At 35.7% G+C, this 23,892-nt stretch overlaps 2 protein-coding genes across 2 annotated transcripts; one reads left to right on the forward strand and one right to left on the reverse strand.

The window, feature by feature from the left end:
* Positions 1 to 873: 873 nt before the first annotated feature.
* MBD11 (methyl-CPG-binding domain 11) lies at positions 874 to 6,631 on the reverse strand. Its single transcript, XM_008230465.3, has 2 exons — positions 6,420 to 6,631; positions 874 to 2,069 (listed from the first exon to the last, which is right to left on the reverse strand). The coding sequence occupies exons 1-2, from the start codon at positions 6,480 to 6,482 to the stop codon at positions 1,236 to 1,238; spliced, it is 897 nt and encodes a 298-aa protein (XP_008228687.2). The 5' UTR covers positions 6,483 to 6,631; the 3' UTR covers positions 874 to 1,235.
* Positions 6,632 to 20,473: 13,842 nt separating this feature from the next.
* Positions 20,474 to 23,187, forward strand: LOC103330140 (transcription factor MYB106-like). Its single transcript, XM_008232696.2, has 3 exons — positions 20,474 to 20,917; positions 21,135 to 21,264; positions 22,335 to 23,187. The coding sequence occupies exons 1-3, from the start codon at positions 20,782 to 20,784 to the stop codon at positions 23,050 to 23,052; spliced, it is 984 nt and encodes a 327-aa protein (XP_008230918.2). The 5' UTR covers positions 20,474 to 20,781; the 3' UTR covers positions 23,053 to 23,187.
* Positions 23,188 to 23,892: the final 705 nt, after the last annotated feature.

Genomic DNA, 23,892 nt, shown 5'->3' on the forward strand with positions numbered 1-23,892 from the left:
AAAATCGGTTTTAGTGCAAAATACGATTTAGGCTAAAATGATGGCTCATTAAGTGAATATATACTTCATATTAAAATCCCATAAAATCAAGTTTTCTTATTTGATGTGTAAGGAATAAAAGCCGCCAAAAATTATCTTGAGAAAATGATTATTCTGAAAAACCATTTTTCATACTTAGTCAATATTGCACCTCCGCTAAAAATCTTGAGAAAATGATTTTTCATATGTAGGAACCCAAAAATCTTATCCGAAAATATTATCCAAATTAATTGTTTAAGTAAACAAAGTTGTGAAAAAAAACAAAGAAATGAATAGTATTTGCCATGGCAAGCCTAAACTGCTGGAAACACACTTTGCTAAGGGGGTAGGGCAGCCACTATTCACATGAATAGTAGCTGCCTAGGGCTCCCTTGCCATGGCAAGGGCTAACTGGTGGAAGTGCTCTAAGACCACTGGAAGCTCAAGGTCATTTTCCACTGGATTAGACCCATTCGCATATTGTTCATTACTACTCAGGACATCAGCAACAACCAATAATCATGATAGTAATAAATTAAAGGCTAAGAATCATGTAATTCATAGCTATTGTTTGGCATATTGTTCATAGCCACTTGATATTTCTGTTACACGAATTATAATAAAAAATTATATATTAGAACTTTTAATAAGCTGGAGCTAATTAAAAGTTCTCTGTTTTCCACCATGCTCTCGGATCTTTCCCAAACTGCATAACATAATGAAGCTGCATAATAATCTTATACCTACTCATCATCGTTTCTCTCTTATTAATCAGACTGCAAAGAAACATATTCGTCCAAAAGCAGAGAGCACAAAATAGCACTCAATTTTGAGAAACACAAGCACCCCAGGACATTTAAAACTTCAGCCACATTAACAAAGTAACAAGGTAACAAACGAAATGCACTTGATGACTATCTACAACAAATAAAAAGCAGCCGGCCCAGCAAGGATCTCTTACATTCTACAATCTAAGCTACTGCATAACTATAGCTGCAGAAACTACAAGACCTATTCTTCTACCGGACTGGTTGGTTCCCTACATAAAATTAAATTCTAACATTAACAACATTAACATTATATCATCATTAACTCCCGGAGTTACTGTAACAAGGGAAGGCCAAAAAAAAAGGGTTAAATGGATGTCACAGAATCCTAAGTGCGACAAATGGTAGTACAGCACATTCAACAGCTCACTAGAAAGGTGGTAGATACGTTCAGCTGCTCAATGGAGGGGTCTGTAGATTTTGTGGGGCATCAGCTTGCACCACTTGCTCAACCTTGCCATTTTCAACAACCTCCCCATCCTTGGTCTTGATTTTCTCGTCAGCTTCAGCATTGCATTTTCCACCATTCTCTGCTGCATCATTATTCCCTTTGATCTCTCCCTCCGTATGAGGTGCTGCTGCATCCACATTCTCTTTCTCCGCAGCCCCATTTTCTTCCACAGTCACAGCAGCTGTGTCATCCTGTTTTTTGCCGCTAGTTCCATTTGCTTGTTCTTCCCCTGCTTGTGGCACCTCTTCTTTGTTGTTTTCAGTTATCTCAGTAGCAGCTTTATCCTCTGTTACAACATTTTTCTCTTCATTTTTCTCCTCGCCTTGAGTTTTCTTATCATCGTTCTCAACGTCTGCATCTCTTTCTTTCTCTGCTTCCGCATCTTTCTCTTTCTCAGCTTCTGCATCTCTGTTCTCAGCTACCTCTGCATCTTTCTTCTCAGCTACCTCTGCATCTTTCATTTGAATTTCATTCGTACCATCAACTTCTCCACCAGCAGCTTCCACTTTGTTGTCCTTTGAACCTGATGATTTTCGGCCTCTTTTTTTGGGAGGCTCACTCTCTGGTGCTGGAGCCACCTTGACCTTTTCACTGATCCTTGCTGATCTCCTAGGGGTTTCACCAGTGCTCCAATCAAACTCTGATATTGCAGGGTTACCAGGGTGTGATTTTAAGTACTGCTCCAATTGTTTTCTATTATTAATCTCCTCCCCCGTTGGAGAAATGAATACGATCTCATTTTTCCTTGGTGTACCTCCCTTCTTGGGGAAAAACTGCAGAACAAAGAGAAAGCAAATGTAAAAAACCATATCCAAGGATTATGTACAACAACCACATTGACTTCACTCGATCACCCATCCTTAGTAATTCCAACAATGCTAGCATGGTATAGCCAAATATTAAAGGATTCAGAAAAGCATATGCCCTTGTTTTGAAACATTTAGAAAGGTAGGCAAAGAGTTCTGCAGCATGTATTAAAAGTGACTATGTGATCTAATTACAAGGACCAAATAAAAAAGCAGATTCATAATGTCACCAGAATATCATTCACTTTTCACAAGCTGTTTTGAGTAGGTTGTCCACATATTTTACCAGAACACTCAGATTTCATATACCAGAATAGTCAGATAAGCTTAATTAAATTCTTTCAAACTTGTGCAACGTCAGGCCAAAGTACTTGAATAGTCAGATAAGAATTTAATTTGTCATGGCCAGAGTACCAGAAAACTTCTCCAACATTGGGTGGCTCTCCACCAGAACAAACAACCATGGCAAATGAAACCTTAACTTCCACTTGGGTTTTTAACTCAATCGCAAGAAGTTTTATCACAAATACGTCCTCCATGAAGATTTTCATGTGAAAGTATACTTCTAAAGTAGTTGGCATCCATCTAAGACGTAAACCTCCTCCAGCACTATTTTACCGATGAAAGTTCCCCAGTTGTATATAACAACCTTTGAGTTCTTGGCATGGTATAATTTTTTTCTCCAAAATTTCCACAGAATCCCACTTGCTTATCCTCACTCTATCAGGATCCAACTTATTTCACAACCTTCATACATCAATGGACAATTCTAATTTTATACTGCAGATACACAATATATACACAACGTATATACTATCCTGTTCATGATTAGGACAATATAACCGATTTATACTGTATGGAGCGAAAGAAATGTTAGAGGCAATACATACATTGGAGGAAACAGAATGGCTTGCCCAAGAAATCGGATGGTTGTGGGTTCGAGTTCCGGAAACAGCCTCTACAAAAACAGGGGTATGGCTGCATACATCTTGTTCTCCTCAAAGTCAAACCCGACATTACAGGAGCCTCATGCAGTGGGCTGTCTTTATTTTTTTAACATAGAAATGCATATATACAGAACGCATGCACATGCAAGAGAGAGGAGAGAAACAGGGGAGAGGAACTTGTGGATGTTGCTTCTCTATGTTTTACGACCATTTAGGTCTGATTTCATAAGTTTGCAAATTTATTTTGATACTTTCAAGAGAGACAAGAATATAACCAAGGGGAGATTTCTGGGATTATACGAACTAGAAGAATGAAGATGAAGCATGCAGTATTTAAATTTAAATTATATGATCTGAACTGTATTGCTAGGACAATGACCCTTTTTGTCTTCCCCCAAAATTACACACATGTTGTCAGTGCAAACATTGGTTTCCTATATAGCTGAACACTTTAATTTATATAGCGTAAAAATACAATGCATCAATTTTCACCACTCTTCTTATTTTAGAAAATTGTGTTAAGTTGTATAAAGTAAGCATATACACATATGACGGAATGGAAAAAATAGGAAATATCAGCAAATCAAAGCATAAAGGATTTCAAATTCAACTTAACACAATTTTCTAATTTTATAACATAAAAGGTGTTAGAGAACCAAGTTCCTGTTTAAATGGTCAATCTTAGGTATAAGCACTATATGATATAGGCAATAAAATATTTCAACCAGAAATACTCTTTGTCCAATGGTTAGAAAGTAGCAGAGGTTCGCCTCTTATAGATCTCAAATATTTATGAAAATCTATGGTTAACCATCAAAAACCCGATTATCCTAATGTAGATCACATTCTGCCCCTATTTTCATTCAAAGGTTAGCAAAGAGCGTGCCAATTTACCTAGTTTCTTGTCCTTGAGGAGACCAAGAGTTCACTAGGAATCAGAACTCGCAGACCTTGACTCTCAAAAACTGCTAAACATGTAAAAATTGATTACTTGATGACACTAAATACTTTCTCACAAAATTAATCCCAATTAAACAAGAGGAAATTTTGTCATGCAGAAACAGGGTTCTCCTTTTAGGACCGACTACAACAAGCTCGCTGACTCCCCTTTCGTCATAAGGCATGGAATCTAATCAATACGAGAAATACAAGAGCATACTAGGCATGCATGTAGAACATACATTGATTTTGAGGAATGAAGTTTTCAATTCTCATGTTTTACTTTCAAACAAGATAACATAAGGCAGAAGGAAAAGACTTATGTTGCTGGATTCAATCTTATTATTTATTCTTAACGAGTTGTCATCCAGATTTATGGTACAACAGAAAGTTGAATACAGCTATCCTACTCAATGAAACCAACGAGGTCTGCAAGGTTCACATCTAAGCTATACCCTCTCCGTGTGGTGAACTCAGGTTACTTCTGAAATAGCGTCAACAACATAATGACTAGGAAAGACTATCTTCTTAAGAATTTTTAGTTATACTGAGATGAATCATCTCATCTATTTACAATCGATTAAAATCACACATAAAAGTAGTGTTATTCTCCCACACTTATGTAAACTATCTAATTCTAAATCAAGTTCTGAGACACATAAAAGGGACATGACCAAATCCTTTTGGGCCTAAGTCATCAAGTATCGGTGCGTCACTGAACACTGATACACAAACTTCAGAAGAAACAAATAATGTTGTTGTTCCAGCATCAAACCCAAAATTCTTTTAGATTGTGCCCGACAAATGTCTACTACAAAAGACTTCAAAGGAGGTGATTATAACCCAAGGCAGAGATTAGATTAAGCTAAAGCTGCTAGCTCGGGCTCAAGGACAGCCATTTATTAGGATTTAATTGGCAAAAGCAGGGTAGGACAACATGTTTTGAAGTTAATGTAGCTTACAGTTGAAAAACCAAAATTACTGCACTGATTTAATGGGATTTCTCATCATAATTCTATCTGACTAGGCAGCTAGCAATTATACAACAGTTGGAATTCCCCTAAGCCTAAAAGTTGTTTAATAACCTTTGTGTGACAGTGTAACAGCCATAACTGGGTTGTAGGTTTTGAATCCATAGATTTCTACAAAGCGAGGCTACAAAGAAATTCCATATCAGATGACACTACATGATTCAATTACCATATCAGTTATATTCATTAATGGTGGACAATTAACAAAAGGAAACCTGTCGAACCGGGATATGATTAAAAATTTATTTTGGAAATGTTCAAAGCAAGCACCTATCAATAGAAATGGAATCACCAGGAGTGCAAATTTTTAAGAAAATCTGGGTTTGGTCATCACGAGGGTGCCAAATTGAAGAAATGGATATGCGGTTTATGGGTGAATGCCCTAAGACTTTGTACCCTACAAGGGAATAGTTCATGGGGGTTTCCCTCGTTACCTGAAAAAAAATAAAAAGATCCTAAGTTCAAGCTCACCTCTAGTAAGTCTACCATACTTGTAAATGTGAAGGAAACCACCAAGATCTATCTAGAACAAATAATATTTGGCTACTATTTATTTCCCAAGACCTTCCAATTACTGAACTTATAGAATTACATTTCTTTTATACAGAACTAGCTCCAACTTACTTCTAAGAGGATGAATTTTTCAACATATTAACAGAGATTCACACAAACTGCCAACAAAAAGTACTTGATCTAAATGATGTAACCTTTAACAAAGTCCAGCTAGGGTTCCATACAGATAAAGCAGTTCCTATATCTTAGAGGACAAATTAAGCATTTTTACCTGGGAATACAACTTTGTTGAAATAATAACAACAACACTAATAAATAAAAATACTGGACATATTTATATATATTCCTTGGCATATATGTGTTAGCGTAAAGTATTTCTCCAGAATACTTCACCAAAAGAAGCTTTCCTATATTTTGCACCGACACTTTTTGGACAATCAACAAATTCAGTAAACACTTTACACTAACAAGAGACCAAAAATTTACAACAATAATCAGCACACGCCAAGTCAAGAGCCCATCCCTTAAAAGCTACTGCCCTTATTTCGGCATCCATAAATTACTGCCTTGAATTAGAAATTAATTTGCAAACAAAAGAAACGAAAAATCATAAAAAGCCCTACCCTTGAAAGCAAGCAATTTCAGACAAAGTTCTACCACATAGCACTAACAAACAGCAAAAAATTGAAGCAAATTAAGAAAAAACAGAGCTAAAATCATACCAACCCCAGCACCCAAAAACCAAAAAGAAACAAAATACCCATGAATTAGAAGCAAACATAAAGGTACAAGAACAGTTCATAGCATGCAAATAGGGCTGGTTGGTACCCAAAAATAAACAATAAAATTTGGATGAGTAAACAAAAAGAGTGTTAGAAAGAAGAGACCTTCTTCTTCCAAGCAGGAGGAGCTGAAAGCTCAACAGAAACCTCATCCACTTTGCTATCCATGTCTGCAACTGCAACCCGTAGAGAATTCACACACACACAACCAAAACCCCCCAACCCCAAGCTCTCTCTCTCTCTCTCTCTCTCTCTCTCTCTCTAAAACACACTTTCTCTTTCTCTCTCTAAAGAAGTGGTAAGAAGCTCTACGAAACCGTTGGGAGCTTTTTTCTGTTTTTTTAATATAAATATTTTCACTGTTAAATAAAACCGTCACAAAATTTATTAAAAAAACAGTCACGCCTAGACAAGTAGGCGTGCTTTTTTTATTAATGCCTGTCTAATCACTCAATTAAAAGCTTATTTTGCGTTGTAATCATTGTTTAATCTCTTTTTTCTGGGGATAATAGTGACAAGGGTCGTCTTGTCACGTGAGCGCGCTCACGGATAATGTTTTTTAAACCGTCTGACCCACCCACATTTTCGCTTCTAGAAGTTTACCTTTACTCAAACCAGCAATATTTAGCAGATTTAAATATTATTTTTGTTAAAATTATATAATATTAATAAAATAAAATAAAACCCAACAAATTGGGAGATGAGAGTAGAATCCCCATGTTTTTATCTAACGGTCCTCAACTACTCACCCATTTATTTTTATTTTTATTTTCATATTTTCGATTTATTTATGATATATCTATATATATAAAGCAAAAGACAGAGAATTGTAAAACATTCAAAATGCCAGAAAATGCCTGATTAATGTAAATATTAAGAATTAAAATTATACAAATTTATAAATAAACCCAATTCTAGACATGTATTTATAAAAAAACCCAAGCACTATTTAAACATAGAAACACACCCAAAATCAACCACAAAGTCAACTTTTTGGGTGTGTTTATAAATGGGTTTTGAGTGTGTGTAATGATGGGTTTTTGGTGTGTTTATAAAGTATAATTTCAACCTCCATTTTGGGTGTTTTAGTGAAACTTAATTAAATGATGATAATATGGTAAATTCACACTTTTTCATATTAAAAAAAATTAAAATTAAGAGAAAATCAGATAATTGATCATATTTTTATGAAACACACCTACCCATAATCTTTTTTAATTCTAAAATAAAATTAAAATTTTAAATATAAGAAAAAAAAACCCTCTCACAAAGAGCGTACGAAGAGGCTAGTATATATAAAGCAAAAATCAGAGGATGGTGAAACATTCAAAATATCAGAAAATATCAATGATTAATGCAAACATTAAAAATTGAAATTATTAATTAAATGAGAATAATATGGTAAATTCATATTTTTCATATTAAAAAAATTTAAAATTAAAAACAAAATCAAATAATAAATCATATTTTATAGAACACAACTATCCAATATCTTTTTTTAATTCCAAAAAAAAAAAAAATTCCCAATTGGTAAACGTGTGAGTTTAATAACCAAGGGGCTAGTTTCAATTATTGGAGAGTTTATTAATGGAGGGTTCTGCTAAACCTACCTACCTACTTACTTGTGTACTATTTTCTAGATAAATATGATTTGGATTAATAAAAGAAATGGGCTGCAATATAAGGCCCACATTATCACCAATTTGCAGAGAACCCAAATATGATTTGGATTAATAAAAGAAATGGGCTGCAAGTGAAGAGGTAGGCTTTTTCGTTTCTTTTTTTTTTTTTTTCTTTTTTTTTCTTTTTTGTTGGAATAGATTGATTAAAAAATAATAAGCATCATAAGAGTATACAAAAGATAGCACTTGTTTGGGCCTAATTTGGCACACCCAGTCCAAAAGATCAAAAGCCCATATCAATTTTTGACAAGCCACCAACGTTCCCTTATAATTGGGTCAAAATTACACACTCAGCCCAACACTGGAGGCCCAAAAGGACGAGACAAAATCAGACTTAGGCAATATGGATTAGAATTGGAATCGAAGACCCAAAAGTCAAAAAGCCCAGACCCAAGTCAAATTTTTTTTACCAAGACCCAAAAATTGGAAGGAAGCCCAGTACATGCGAATTACTCAGCCCACAATCCCAAAAAATCAAAACTAGGCTTGGGATGATTAAATCAGAAAATATTTTCCAAAACAAACCCACGTGACTAATTGGCGTTGAAAAAGTCAAAATTTTCAACTATTGCAGAGGGGTTGATAGGAAATTAATGAAGGCAGGTTTTTACAAAAAGACTTCTCTATTTTTTACCCAGCCAAAAGAAGAAAGGTCATAATTTATATATATATATATATATCTAGAGAAGCTCCGCACCAAAACATGTGATCTTCCTAAGAGATAAGCAAGCTACAATTTCAAGAGATAAGTGGGAAGCAAGGGAGTTGTTCAAACAAGAAAAGCAAACTTACCATCGTGTCAGATTGTGCTCTTTCTCTTTACCAAGAACAAACAGTAAACAAAGAAGAGTTGGTTCTTCTTTCAGAAAAGCAAGGAAAAGACCTCTATGAAAACTGACTAATGATGGTCTACTTGCCAGAATAGATAACTTCTTTTTCTTTGACATTTGAAAATAAAAAATCTTTGTTTTCCAGAAAATCTGCCGCCCCTTTAAAGATTAAAATATCCCACTCCAACATTTCCTATAAATATGAGAGAAGGTGAACAGAGCAGACAACAACCAAAAAATCAATCAAAGACAAAAACTCAAAATGATCACTTGATCTCAAAGAACCTTCAAACAAATTGAAACAACCAAAATCTCATTGAGCCACAAGAAAAAAGCCAGCTACAAATCAAAACTTTCAGTTTCAGACTTAGAGAAATAAGGCATTCAAAATTGAGATTTCTCTCGTTACAAATTTGGTTCAGCAAAAGCAAAATCAAGCAGAGTCTAAGTTTTTACGAATATGAAAACCTCAACCAATTTATGGAGAATCCTGACCAAGCAGAACATGTACCACAGTGCAGTTCCAACTCAAGAATCCTCAAGTCTAGTCACTTTTGCCCCTTTCAGATTGAAGATGCTGCAATTTTGCCCATTCAAAAAGCCTTCCAGAGCTTGAAATAGATTAAAGCTCTGCCAAACTCGAACATTGGTATCGATTTATAGCTAAGACTTAACAGTTGAAGTTGCTAATCGTCCAGTCCAAAGACAAGCATATCTAGTCCAGCCCAGATCAGAAGCATCTATCCAGGTAGAAATGGAAGTCCAACCTTCCTTTTGTCTTTATAGAGTTGGATTTTCCTTCTTGAATGTTGTAAAAGGCAGTTCCGCCAAAAAACAGTTCACTTTCTTATCATTTATTCTGGCAAGAACTACCAATTTTGTACTGTGAAAAATTGTGAAGTCCTCACCAATCTTAGGCAAGAAAAGAACTTACTTGGGAGATATTCCTCACCCAAATTCACAATCGCTTGTTTAGAAATCAGTAATTTGGGGCGCAAGTTATCTATTTTTAAGAAATCTGCTAGGATTTCTCATTGCTAGCATGTGGCACGCTCGCACACTAAAGAAAGTTGACTTGTTGACCAGTCAATGGTTTTCAAGGCAATGGGAAACTTTATCCTACCATCACAGGAACAAACAACAAACGGGTGAACAACACTGAAAATAGCCAGGCTATCCAAACATGAGAAACAGAAATAAATGCGTGATCTTAAAAAAGACTTCCCCCTGAACAACTCAAAGGGAAACAACAAGAAAGAGAAAGAAAGAAAAGGAAGCCTATACATCCCTTCAATCTGCACATCAACAAAATCTGGACAGAACTAGAAACTTGCACCCTACAACTCAATAAAAAAAAAATATATATATATATATATAATCAAAAAATGAGATAATAAATAAAACAAACTATTAAAAAAAAAAAGTAACTAGCTAACAAAATCCAAACAAAAAGCTAAAAAGAGATAAAATAAGAAGCACAAAAGGTGGAAACAAAATAAAATAAAAGAAAAAATAACAACATATACAAACCATGAGAACTTACTTGATAACTTGCAAAGGTCTACCTAAAACAAAACAAGAGAAACACAACTACACAAAACTGAGTGAACAAAAAAACCTTATAAAACTTAAAAACAAACTAAAACAAGACCAAATATATATATATATATATATGAAAGCAAAACAACAAGAAAACTATAAAATGTGACAAAAGCCAACTAAAACCAAGCTGCAGAAAAAAAAAAAAAAAACTAAAGAAACAGAAAACCCACAATTCCACAAAACAAGAAAAGTAAACATAAGGACACAACAAAAAGAAAATGAAAGTAACAAAGAAAATACCAAGATGATTGTTCTAAGCAAGACTAAAGGCAGACAAAACAAAATAAAATAAAAAATAAAAAATAAAAAATAAACTAACATAAACAAAAAAGAGATGACCAAAGCAAACTAAAAGAGCATAACAGAGACAACAAAAGAAAATAAAAAGCAACAACAAACAAAAACAAAATAAAATCCTGCTAAAGGATCATGATAGGGACAAAAAAAAACCAAATTACACAAACAACACGAAAGAAAACCAAACACACAAAACTGGAAAAACAGAAAAAACAACAACAAAAAAACAACCCAAAAAAAAAACACCCAAACTCACAACTGAAAATCAACAGAAATCACACATAACAAACTAGAAGCCAAATCAAACCTTGAAAACAAAAAGAAATCAAAACACTGACAAGAGAAACAAAAGAACAAAACCTAAACTAAAACAACGACAAAATTGAAGCAAAAAGAAACAAAAACATTATAATAAAAAATTATACAAAACAACATAGTAAAAGAAAAGAGAAATATATGAAATACATAAATCAAGACAAAACAAAAGCTGGAACAACAAAACATCAACAAGCAAGGACAAGAAAAATCAATATATTCATTAGAAATACCAAAAAAATATTGTTGTGAACATTACCAATGCATCAAAAGTAAAAGAATCGAAAGCTAATATGAAACAGAGACAAAATTAAGATCAACAACAACACCAAGGAACAAGAACATACACAACTAGAAAAGAGATTGAGGAGTAGATAAGTGGAAAACTAACCCAACTAGTAGAGAGATCCTGAAAAACATTTAAATCAAACATCAAAGACATCAAAGAGTAATTCAGTTGACATCCACATAGGCCCCTCTTCAATCTAAACATGAAAATCTGAATATAACAATGCATACCTAGCCAGGCGATGTGCCACTTGATTACAACTACAAGAAGCATATTGACAATCACAAAGGAAAAAGCTTTAGATAGGCTTGCTCTTCTGCTACTAATGCACCATCAGAATCCAAACATTCCTCTGAAGCATTCAAACATCTAATTATCTCTTGAGCATCCATTTCTAGAACAAGAGACTCATAACCCATCTTAGATGCCACCTGTAAACCCAATATGCTGCCATAAGCTTAGTAGCCTTAGGAGTAAAATTACCTTGAACTCGTTTGGAAGGCGCCACAATAAGTTTCCATTACAATTACGAACAACCACGCCTAGACCCCGAAAACCCTCCTATAAATTAACTGTACCATCCACATTCAACTTCACAAATAGAGCACAATGCCTTACCCATCCACATTCAACTTCACAAACGGAGCACAATGCCTTACCCAATGACAATCCAAGACAGGGGTAGGTTGGGGAAGTAATTCCTTCTTATTTGCCTATCGAAATTTAGTAACTAGAGCACAAGTATGAGTAACTAGAGTTTATGCAAGGACATATGTACCATGAAACCAACACTCATTTTGATTATGTCAAATACTCCAACACAAATATGAGATAATGATAATTTATTGTAGAGAGAGAATTGTTGTAGCATAACGAAACAATTCAGAAAAGCTAAGACCAGACCATTCACCCACCAAAGAAGAGAAAGGAGAAAGTGCCAAACCTCTTTTGCCGATCGACAACACCATAACTCATGTATAATTGTCTCTGGCTTTTTGGTACAACAAAAACAAATTGGATTATGAACAATTTTACTATAAAAAAGATTAGCAATATAAGGTAAGAGACCATGCAAAGATAACCACAAGAAACTTTTAATCTTATTAGGAATTGGCAAAGACTAGACAATGGTCCAAAGTGCCCTGCCACCATGAGAAGTTCTTATACCCCCATCAGCATGCAATGTAGTTGTTGACTTTTGTATTATATTTCATGTAAGTCTTTGTAATATTAGATTTCTTAGTATAGTCTTGTTATTACTCCTTGTGATAGTGGGATTAGGATTGTAACCCTACGAGTATATATATCATTCTTTGTGAGATGAATAACACACAACAATATTAAACCAAATAATATTCTTCTTCTTGGTATCAGAGTTAGGTTATAGAAAAAGCCTAAAGCAAATTTTATGCCCCCTCGCCGCCACACGAACCCAACATGCCATTGCCGTACAAAATTACTGCTGTTGAATTGCATTGACCCGAGGAAGCCACCATCGCTGAATCCCATAGCACAGCCGTATTGCTCAAGCGACTCTGCTCCTTGGCGTCAAACCTAGCCACTCTGCATCACCTCCCGTTTTCATTCTTCTTGAAACCCCAAGTTTCTTGCGATCGTCAAGGATGACGAATCTGTTGCCACTCCTAATACTGCTTCCGTCGTTGTTCAATTTGACAATACGGCATTCCATGCCAGAATTACCCTAACCTTGAAGAATTATGACATGTGGTCTCAACTCATGGAGATGCATATCGCAACAAAAGAAAAAATGGGGTATATTCGTAGCAAAGAAAAGGCACATGCTGGGATAGATCCTAAGTATGACAAGTTGTATGCTGAAAACTAGAAAGTCAAGAGTTAGTTGTTGACCTCCATGACACCTTTAATTAAGAAGCGTAACATCTGCCTGAAGACGATGAAAGGGATTTGAGATGCCCTTTCAACGGCATTCTTCAATGGAGCTGATGAAGTTCGAGTGTTCTCTTTGAACAAAAAAGTGTTTGCTACCAAACAGAATGGAAAATCCATGACGAATTATTTTTGGGAACTAATTGCGATTTTTCAGGAATTGGATCACCGGGATACGGTAGTTATGTCTTATGATTGTGATCTCAAGGCACATGCAAAGTTGATTGAATGACTGAGAGTTCATATATTTTTAGCTAGATTGGATGCCGAGTTTGATCAAGTTTAAGGAGAAATTTTATGAAAAATGAAGTTGCTTAGTCCGAAGCCTAGCCATGGTGGTGTGCTGTCCCTCTCAAACCCGGACTAGCCATGATAACCGAATGAACCAAAATCGGGTTCCTCAGACCGATAATGGAGGGGTTGACCATTCCAGCCTCAACGTTGACTACTAACTGATTGAAAATGCCTCATTATGGTCAAACCGCACATTACTGTTATAAAATTATTGGATATCCTAAATGGTGGGACAAGACTCGTGATCCTGGTTACAATAAGTCTTGTGCATATATTTCTAAAACTAAGGATTATTCTGAACATGTAGTTGAACAAGCGTCTGCTTTGGTCATTGCTATAGGTAACAATAGTAAGGCTTTAAAGGTTTCTACATATGCTTCGAATAATACATGGATAATTGATTCTAGCGCTACAGAGCATATGAATTTTAATTTTAGACAGTTACAAACCTTAAAGTAATCCCCACAGCCCGTGATATCTGCTGTTGATGGTAATGCTGTCTCTGTTATTGGGGAAGACAACATATCCCTTACTGAAAACCTTTCTTCAGACATTGTACTTGTTGTTCTTTCCTTAAGACTATAACATCTTTTTTGTTGCTCAATTAACTATGGCCTTAAATTATATTGTGATTTTCGAGCCCCTTTTTTGTGTGTTCAAGGACATCCAAACTCGTAGGACGATTGGTTATGGTGTTAGGCGGGGGAAGTTCTACTACTGGGACTTGACGTCAGAAAGCTCTAGCTGATTTATTCAAGCTTTGTCTGTGGAAGGTTTTCAGGGGAGAAGAATAAAGAATCTGAAATATGGTTATGGCATCGTCTTCTTGCACTTCAATACATAGCTTTATATAAGATATTTCCCTAGTTATTTTTGAAGTTTGATGTTTCTAGTTTTCATTGTGATTTGTGAATTGGCGATCGCACTTCATTTCACCATGAATGAATAAACGTTCCCTTATGTTTTCATTGATTCACTCTAATGTTTGGGGCCCATATAAGATTATTACATTGGGGGGTGCCCATTGGTTTGTTACTTTTATTGATGATTACACCCGAATGACTTGGGTATGCCCTATGAAATCGATAAGTGAAGTGAATTTGTTGTTTCAGAAATTTCATAAAATGGTTGCTCTTCAGTTTGACTCAAATATAGGTGCTCCGTAATGACAATGGCAGTGGATATGTGAACTAAGAATTGCACAAATACTTGGATCACCATGGCATCATTCATCATACTACGTGCCCATATACCCTGCAACAGAATTGACTTGCCCAAATGAAAAATCGGCACCACCGTGAAGTTGTCCGCGCATCTCTGCTTGAAGCTCATTTGCCATTATCATATTGGGGATAAGCTCTTTACTCTGCAGCTTATTTGATCAACCGTGTTCCTTCCAGAGTAGTTAACTTCCGACACCTTTCCAGACGTTGACGACTCTCAACACTGACCCTCCCATTCCAAATATTCCACCTTACCTACTTGGGTGTGTTGTTTTTGTCCACATTCACAAGCATCAACGAAGTAAGCTTGATCCCCATGCATTGAAGTGTGTTTTTATGGGTTATGCATCAGATCAGGAAGGGTATCGTTGCTATCATCCACCTACTCAAAAAATGTATGTCACCATGTTGTGTTTCATGAGAATGATATGTTCTTCTCATTGTAGTCCTTACTTCATAGGAAACACCAGAAGAAGTGCATACTTTTGATTATAGCTTATGAATAAAGAAGCAGTGAATGAATTGGATTTAAGTAGTAGTAACTTGGAAATAAATGGTGATTCTCATTCATATGAACTTGTAGATGTGAATGACTTGGATTTAAGTGGTGGTAATTTGGACATAGGTGGTGATCTGCATTAACAAGAAAATGAAGACGAGATAGACAGTCCTGCAACGTCACCAACTGTCGCAGAGCCGCCATCCTTCTTGTCACCGCCTTTGTCTGATTCTGATACCCATAACCATTCGCCATCAATCAGTGATGCCCGCAATCATGAACCACCCAGAAGTTGCCTCCCAAACCGTATTAATAGAGGTATCTGAAACCCACTTATGAGGCCGACCCAAAATGTAATGTCAAATATTGTATGAATAATTATGTGTCTACCCATCGGTTGTTTGAATCAAATAAGTCATTTGCATATTATTATCTACTATATCTATTCCTAACATTGTGCAGGAAGCTTTAGCTGACCCTCATTGGTAGACATCAATGAACGAAGAGATGAAGTCCCTAAAGAAGAATGCCAGCTGACAAGAAACTTGTGGGAAGCGGATGAGTTTATACAATAAAAACAAGGCCGATGGTACCATTAATCGGCTCAAGGCAAGGTTGGTAACAAAAGGGTATACTTAGAAATATGGAATTGATTACACGGAGAATTTTGTGCCAGTAGCTAAGATCAACATGGTTCGAGTATTGTTGTCCTTAGCTACAAATTTGGAAGGGTCCCCCAACAATTTAATGTAAAGAATGTGTTTTTGCATGGAGACCTGACAGAAGAAGTTTACATGGATCTTCTACCTGGTATAACGTTCCAGAAGAATACAGTCAAAAAGTATGTAGATTAAAGAAGTCCCTATATGGTTTGAAGCAGTTCCCACGAGCATGGTTTGACAAGTTTGCGAAATCTATTTGGACGTTTGGTTACAAGCAGAGTAATTCGGATCACACTTTATTCCTTAAGTGGAGGAGGGTAAGCTTATAGCTCTAATTGTGTATGTTGATGATATTATTTTGACAGGAAATGATCCAGAAAAATGAAAAGCGTTACACGACTATTTTTCCAAGGAATTTGAGATGAAAGGCCTTGGTTCTCTGAAATACATTATGGGAATCAAAGTGTCGCGATCTAAATCAAGAATTTTCCTATCACAAAGAAAATACACAATAGATTTGTTGTTTGAAACTAGCATGTCGGCTTGTCACTCAATTGCTACACCAATGGAAGAATGACTCAAACTTGAGATTGATCCGATCCAGGTATCGATTGATAAAGGTCGATATTAGAGGCTTGTTAAGAGATTGATTTATCTGGCTCACATGAGGCCTAATCTTGCCTATGCCTTGAGTGTGGTTAGCTAATACATGCATAATCCTGGCGAACAACATCTAGTCGCACTTATGAGGATATTGCGATATTTGAAAGGGAGTCTAGGAAAAGGAATTTTAGTTACAAAGAATGGCCATCTCAGAGTTGAAGGTTATACAGATGTAGATTAGGCAGGATCAATAGATGATAGACGCTCTACGTTGGGTCACTTTACTTTCGTGGGAGGTAACTTTGTTACATGGAGGAGTAAGAAGCAGAATGTGGTTGCTCGATCAAGTGGAAAAGTTGAATATAGAGTTATGACATTAGAAATTTGTGAGATCCTATGGCTTAAACTGTTATTACAATATTTGGGTTTTGCACCTAGTCAACCGATAAAGTTATTTTGTGATAATCAAGTTGCTCGTGATATTGCTCGTAATACGGTGCAGCATGATAGGATGTAATATGTTGAGTTTGATAGGTTCTTTATTAAGGAGAAGTTGGAGGATAAAATTGTTCGAGTTCCCACAATCAGGATGGAAGACCAATAGGCTGATATACTTACAAAGGCTGTATTGGGTCATTTTTTTCAAAGTTCTTAAACAAGTTGGGCATGAGTGATATCTATACACCAGCTTGAGGGGGAGTGTTGACTTTTGTATTATATTTTAGGTAACTCCTTGTAATATTAGGTTTCCAATTATAGTCCTGTAATTACTCCATGTGATAGTGGAATTAGGATTGTAAACCTATATATATATATATATATATATATATATACCCTCTTTGTGAGATGAATAACACACAACAATATTAAACAAAATAGTATTCTTCTTCTCTAGCATCTTGTGCAACTCGGTAGCCACTTTTGACACTAAAGACCCGACCATTTTTCTGAAAATGCCAAATTAATTTGTCTAGGATGGCAAAGAGTGGACGTAATAGTAGCAACTTCAAAAACCCAAAAAACTTGCTAAATTAAATCAAACCCAACAACCGTCAACATGTATGAGAGCGCTGATATAAGCATCAAATGAAAGAAGTCGGGAAGAGGAAATCTGTAAACTGGTATAGTAAAGTAACCAAGCATTTGAATATATTTTAATGGAAAGACCATCCCTAACCTTCCAACGAAGCCCACTTACAAGTAACTCCTGACCCCACAAAAGAGAACTCCATATATAAGACGATTTTCGTCCTTTGCCCACCTTTAAAAAAAATTTGGTTGGGAAAATATCATCCTTGATAAACTTGGCTGGCCAAAGAACTTGAATAGGAGAGAATACGCCAACATTGCTTAGTCAACAAAGCTTGATTAAAATTAACATCCCAAAAACCCAAACTGCCATCCTTTTTCGAATAGCAAAGAGAACGCCATTTACCCCAATGTATCCCTATGTGGTTGTGCCTTTTGCCCCAACAGAAATTGGCACAAATAGAAGATAACTCAGTACAAAGACTCTTTGGTAGACGAAAAACAGTCATTGAATATGATGGTATAGATTGAACCACTGATTTTAATAAAACTTCCGTTCCTACTGTTGAAAGAGATTTTTCCTTCCAACCATTAAGAGTACTCTACACATGATTGTGAACAAAACAAAAAAGCCCCCTGCGCCCATGACCCTCCATAGTTGGTAAACTCAAATATCTTTTATGACAAGCTACGACTAGGAACACCAAGCGTAGCGGCTACAACATCTATAACTTCCTGAGAGGCATTGGGACTAAAAGATAAGTCGATTTATGAAAATTAATTTGCTAACCTAAAACCTCTTCATAAATGTGGAAAATCTCCTTCAAAGTAAGAAACACAGCTTCTTACATTTCAAAAAAAAGAAGACTGTCAAATGCAAACAATATATGTGAAATCCTTGGACTAGAACGGCCCGCACATACCCCCCATAAAAGACCTCAAACTCAGCATGACGCAATAGACCAGAGAAGCCTTTAGCACAAATAAAAAATAAATAAGGTGAAAAAGGACATCCCTGTCGTAAACCTCTTCGTGGAATAATGAGACCAAAAAGAGTGTCATGCCAAAGAACCGAAAAAGACACAGAGTGAAGACAATCCATAATTCGAACAACAAAACTATATGGCAAAACCAAACTGAAGCTTCACCAACATGTCTTCGCCGTATTGCCCCTACCCGACCACCACCATCATTAACACAGATGACACCAACATGAATTCTAACATTCCTATATAAATTTCGTTATGTTTTTATTTGAGTTAACTTCAAAACAAAAATTATTTATAAATTTTAACTTTAAATCTCATTCGTTTAAATTCTTAATTCATTGAAGGACGGAGTCATATATGTGCCTGCAATGGTCGTGGACCCTCAAGTTCCATGAAAAAGTCAATAATTCTTAAACATATGTTGCAATATAAATTGAAATATAAGGCTAAAAAACCAAGAAACTACAATACTGGCCCCAAAGACAACGTACTAACTCTGCCACTGCCCATAGATGGTTTTGAATTAATGATCGCTCTGGCGCTCATTCAATAAGTTGAACGTTTGTCTTTAAAAATCTTGGCGATAACGTAGGATTGCATGCAAGTTTTTTGTCGCATAGCGATGACGTAGGATTGGATGTCTCATTAATCCATTGAACCCATTCACCAATTTATGAAAAACGTTAATGAAGAGCACTGCATATATATAGTTTTGGGTAGAAAATAATGACGAATAATGAAATGTTCACCGGAAGAAATTGAATGGTAAGAAACAAGAATTGAAACTTACCCCACTGCTAAATAATTAAACGTGCATTTACGAGGCCATATCCCCTACGACATTAGCCCCAGTTTTTTTTATCAGTTACGCTTCCTACCAGTAAAATTTTATTGCTATTCTTTGAACCAGACAAAAAAACAATATTGCCTTTCACTAGAAGACAAAGATAACAATATTGATCATCCTACCAAAAACACCAATCCAATTAAAAGAATTAAATAAATATTTGATCATGTCATCCCCAAATATTTGATCGTCCATACTTGCTAGACATCTGTCATACCAAGTTAGGTATAAAAATAATATACAATACTAAGTGACTGATGCCTCTGTCTGTACTTTTCACTTTTCCAACAGGAGCATTTTCCTGACATCTGCATGCAAGTACTGTATTTCAACGCCAAATTAATTAACAAATGCAGGAGCCTCGTCGCCATAATAATGGAGTCTCCAGTTGCCTTTCACGATACTAATAGTAATTAATTAATAAACTAAAAAATAAATATGATTACAAGGAAAGAAAAAGAAACATGTAAATTGCAATATAGCTGAAGCTGATGATGAAGAAGAAATTTTTTAATGGGGATTCTGGAAATCCGAATGGAAATATTGAGGCGAAGAGTGAGAGAGGGAGAGATATAGAGTGTGGGGAAGAGGAGAGAGGAGAGAGAAGAGAGATAAGAGGAGAGAAGAGGAAAGAAATTTAAAAACTTGTTTTCTAGAGATTGAAAAGGACTTCAGATAATACAGGTTAACAGTATAAGGTGGTACCTTCCTTGATGGAGCAGAAGTACGGCTGTCGTCTACAGTACAGTATAAGTTATTATTCTAAACTTTAGAACTTGAAGTGCGAAATAATAAAGAAAATTATTTAATGGTTTTGTGAAGTAGAGACGCTAGAAAACTACAAAGGGAATTCAAAACTGAACAACACAAGTAGAACAGGTGCCAGCCAGCCAGCCATACACGGCTCAAAAAACTTTACAAGACCCTCCTGGGCATTAGCTGGCCCGACCAGTGGTGGTGCTTTCAGTTTCAGATGCATTTCTCTTCCCTCTCCTCAAATGAAGAAATTTTTGTGTGAGACTACTGATAAACATGAATTGAGATATTTTTGAGTATGATGTCATATTTTAAATATTTCCTTTATAGCGATATGGTGTCCGAAGTCCACTTGGCTACGCGCATGTCTTCTCACCCACCTTTACTTCTTTAAAACTGCCACATTTAATAAAACCAGTTAATCAAGTTTCCCAATATAAATAGTGATGGAATGAGCCCATTCTCGGTTGCAGCAATACAATTCTTTCAGTCCAATCTCGGTAGTCTGTGCCTGTCTTATCACTCTCAATCTTCTCACTAATGCTTTCACTGATTTTAGCTCAAACAAATACTACGTATCATACGCCGTACTCATTTAAGTTCCTTTTTTCTTTCTCTTCTTAACTACTCTTTTAGGGGGACATGAGAAAGTCTACTCACTGTGTTGCATCGTCCGGCATGAAGAAAGGTCCATGGATTCCGGCAGAGGACCAAAAGCTCTTAGCTTATGTTCAAAAACATGGTCATGGAAATTGGCAATCCTTGCCTCAGAAAGCTGGTCAATAACTAACTTTTCTTTCATAGCTTTCCAATCATTTACAATTTCACAGAAAATTTCATAGCATATTTCTCAGCCAGTTTTAGCTCATATTTGGACAGGTTTTGTTTACAATAAATGTTTTCTTTTTTTGGGGTCTGAAGTCATTAAATGTTAAGACAGATTTTATTCTGTCTGTTTTAAAAATAAATAAATAAAACATATATGATGATAATAGGTCTTCAAAGATGCGGGAAGAGCTGTAGGCTAAGATGGAGAAACTACCTACGACCTGATATTAGGAGAGGAAATTTCAGTTTGCAGGAAGACAGAACCATCATTCAACTTCATGCTCTTTTAGGCAACAGGTACGTACATTACATGAAAAATAGTACAAAAAGGGTTTCACCAAATATAAGCAATATTTTGAATTATACGCATATATATGCATTTTAGATGGTACTCTCCTGTCTCACACGTACTCTGAATTCTCTCTTATTTTTGTTCATGCCAAACTTTATCATAATCTACTATCTACTAGAGAGTGTTTAGCCATTTTGATCCGTGTATCGTTATGAGGTGGAGTATGGTTTCCTAAGTTATGGGCTTATATTTATGTATGCTAGGTGTCTTCTGCCAGAACGGGCTTGACACTATCCATATATAAATATAAGCTCAAAACTCAAGAAACCATACTCTACCTCATGATGATACATCGATCAAAATGGATATAACAAAACTCCCTGTAATTGCTTTTAAAACCCAAACAAACCTAGTAGTTTATCGATGAAAGTTCAACACGTCATCACAAGCCAAGCAATGGCAAAGCCACCTAAGGACTAGGGTGGGCCCAAACCCCCCTCTCCTATTTTTTTAATTTAAAATAGTTTTACTTATGTATGCATATATTTGTTACTTTTTCACCCAGTAAAATTTGTGACCCCAATTGATGTCATGGAGCTTTCTATTTTTTTTAGATATTTTCCATTTTCTATATGTTCAAACTTTTAGAATGGAAATTTAAAAAGAACACTTGTGTGCAAATTAGCACAACAAACCTTCAATTTATCTCCTAGTGTTCCGATTTTATACAAAGTCTATTTCTTTCATACGGTCTAACATGGCCCCGCCATGAATTTCTAGCTCCACCATTGAATCCAAATGTTACTATTACATATTGTACCAATTTACATTACCTGTACCATACACGAATCTATATTCAAGAATATAATATCGACTAAGTACCAGGTATATGAAAAATTTGAACGGATACCAAACAATCTCTATGTATTATACATAACACTTCTATATGTACACATTATATGTATGTTTGGGATGCATTGCTCTTTTGTTAGGATCATTTTGGAAATTTTTTTTTATTATAAAAAAACTCACTGTAATTAGGATACCGATATTGTGTTCCATGTATGTGAGCTAGGTGGTCGGCCATTACTGCGCACTTACCAAAGAGAACAGACAATGAGGTCAAGAACTACTGGCACTCTCGTCTCAAGAAACGACTGGCCTTGAATGGCTATGACCCTGTAACCCACAAGCATAAGCGTACCATCTTTGGCTCTGCCAATGGTTCAACTGATGACCCAAAGACCGGCTCAAACCTCAACCACATAGCTCAGTGGGAAAATGCCAGGCTTCAAGCAGAAGCCAGATTTGTGAGAGATTCAGAATTACACAAACAAGCTCAAAATCTTTATAACAATAATGATATTTCTGCTGCCTCATCAATATTATTAGGTCATAATAAGGACTTTGGGCCGACTGATCAATTATTTGGACAAAACGCACCACAATGCCTCGACATATTGAGAGCCTGGGAAAGCATCTTAATGTCAAATTACTCAAAAGCTGCAGGAGGCCAAGATCATGTTAATTCATTTGGTAATGGTCTTGCTGGTGGTTTCGAGCCTCCGATAATATCTTCAATACCATCAAGTAATGGATCATCATTGATGGACTTTCATGAACCAGTTGGGCAATGTTTTGATGACAATTATGGCACTAATATCACTGAACCATTCGCAGCGGTCCACCACAATATGGGGTTTAAAAATGGGGCATGCTTGGAGGACTTTGGACTTTGGGAAATAATCATGCAAGGGAGAAAAGATTGTCCGATATCGGGAACTAGTGTGTAGTACTAGGTATTGTAAATTGGTACTCAATACCTCTATCGGATCTATGTTGTACTAATAAAAATTGCATCCCTAAAAGGATCTTTGTTGTAGCTTAGTAACAAGCGATAAAATTTGATTTCTCTCTTATCTTTATATGATAGCAGTATATGGTTAAATATGTTGACGTGAGTTAACTTAACAAATCAAGGAGATTTATTTCCTAAGTTCATTAGGTGATTTATTTCATTTTCAATATAGTAGACAATCCTTGTACAATTAAGAGATTCTCCTATTTAATTCATGTATCTATTTCCTTGTAAAGCATACTTGTAAACCCATGTATTCCTCCTTACGAAGAAGAATACAATCATCCAAATATACAAACCATAGTATTATTCTTAGCATGGCATCAGAGCAGTCGATCTTAGATCAAATTCCTAAACTCTCAAATCAAATCCCCTTGGTAATTTACCATTTGAATATATTTTTTACCTTGCAAACATCATTCTTGCATTTGTTGAGTGAAGTACACATTTAAATGGTAAAATGGTCTTTTTCACGACCTTTACCACACAAACATGTTTCTTTACTCGGCGAAAGCATGGGTGACGTTTATATGGTAATTGAGGCGTTCATTTGGAATTTACCAATTAAATGTGATTTTTACCTTATAAACACCGTCCTTGTGTTCACTAAGTAAAGTGCACGTTTAAATAGAAAAATTGCCCTTCTCACTATCTTTACCCACAAACATGTCTCTTTACTCATTGAACACAGGGATGACGTTTATATGGTAATGGAGGCGTTCATTTGGTAATTTATCATTTAAACGTGCATTTTCCCTTCCAAACATCATACTTG

The sequence above is a fragment of the Prunus mume genome, linkage group LG4, assembly GCF_029339155.1.
Source record: "Prunus mume cultivar Tortuosa linkage group LG4, ASM2933915v1, whole genome shotgun sequence".
NCBI classification, from domain to species: Eukaryota; Viridiplantae; Streptophyta; class Magnoliopsida; order Rosales; family Rosaceae; genus Prunus; species Prunus mume.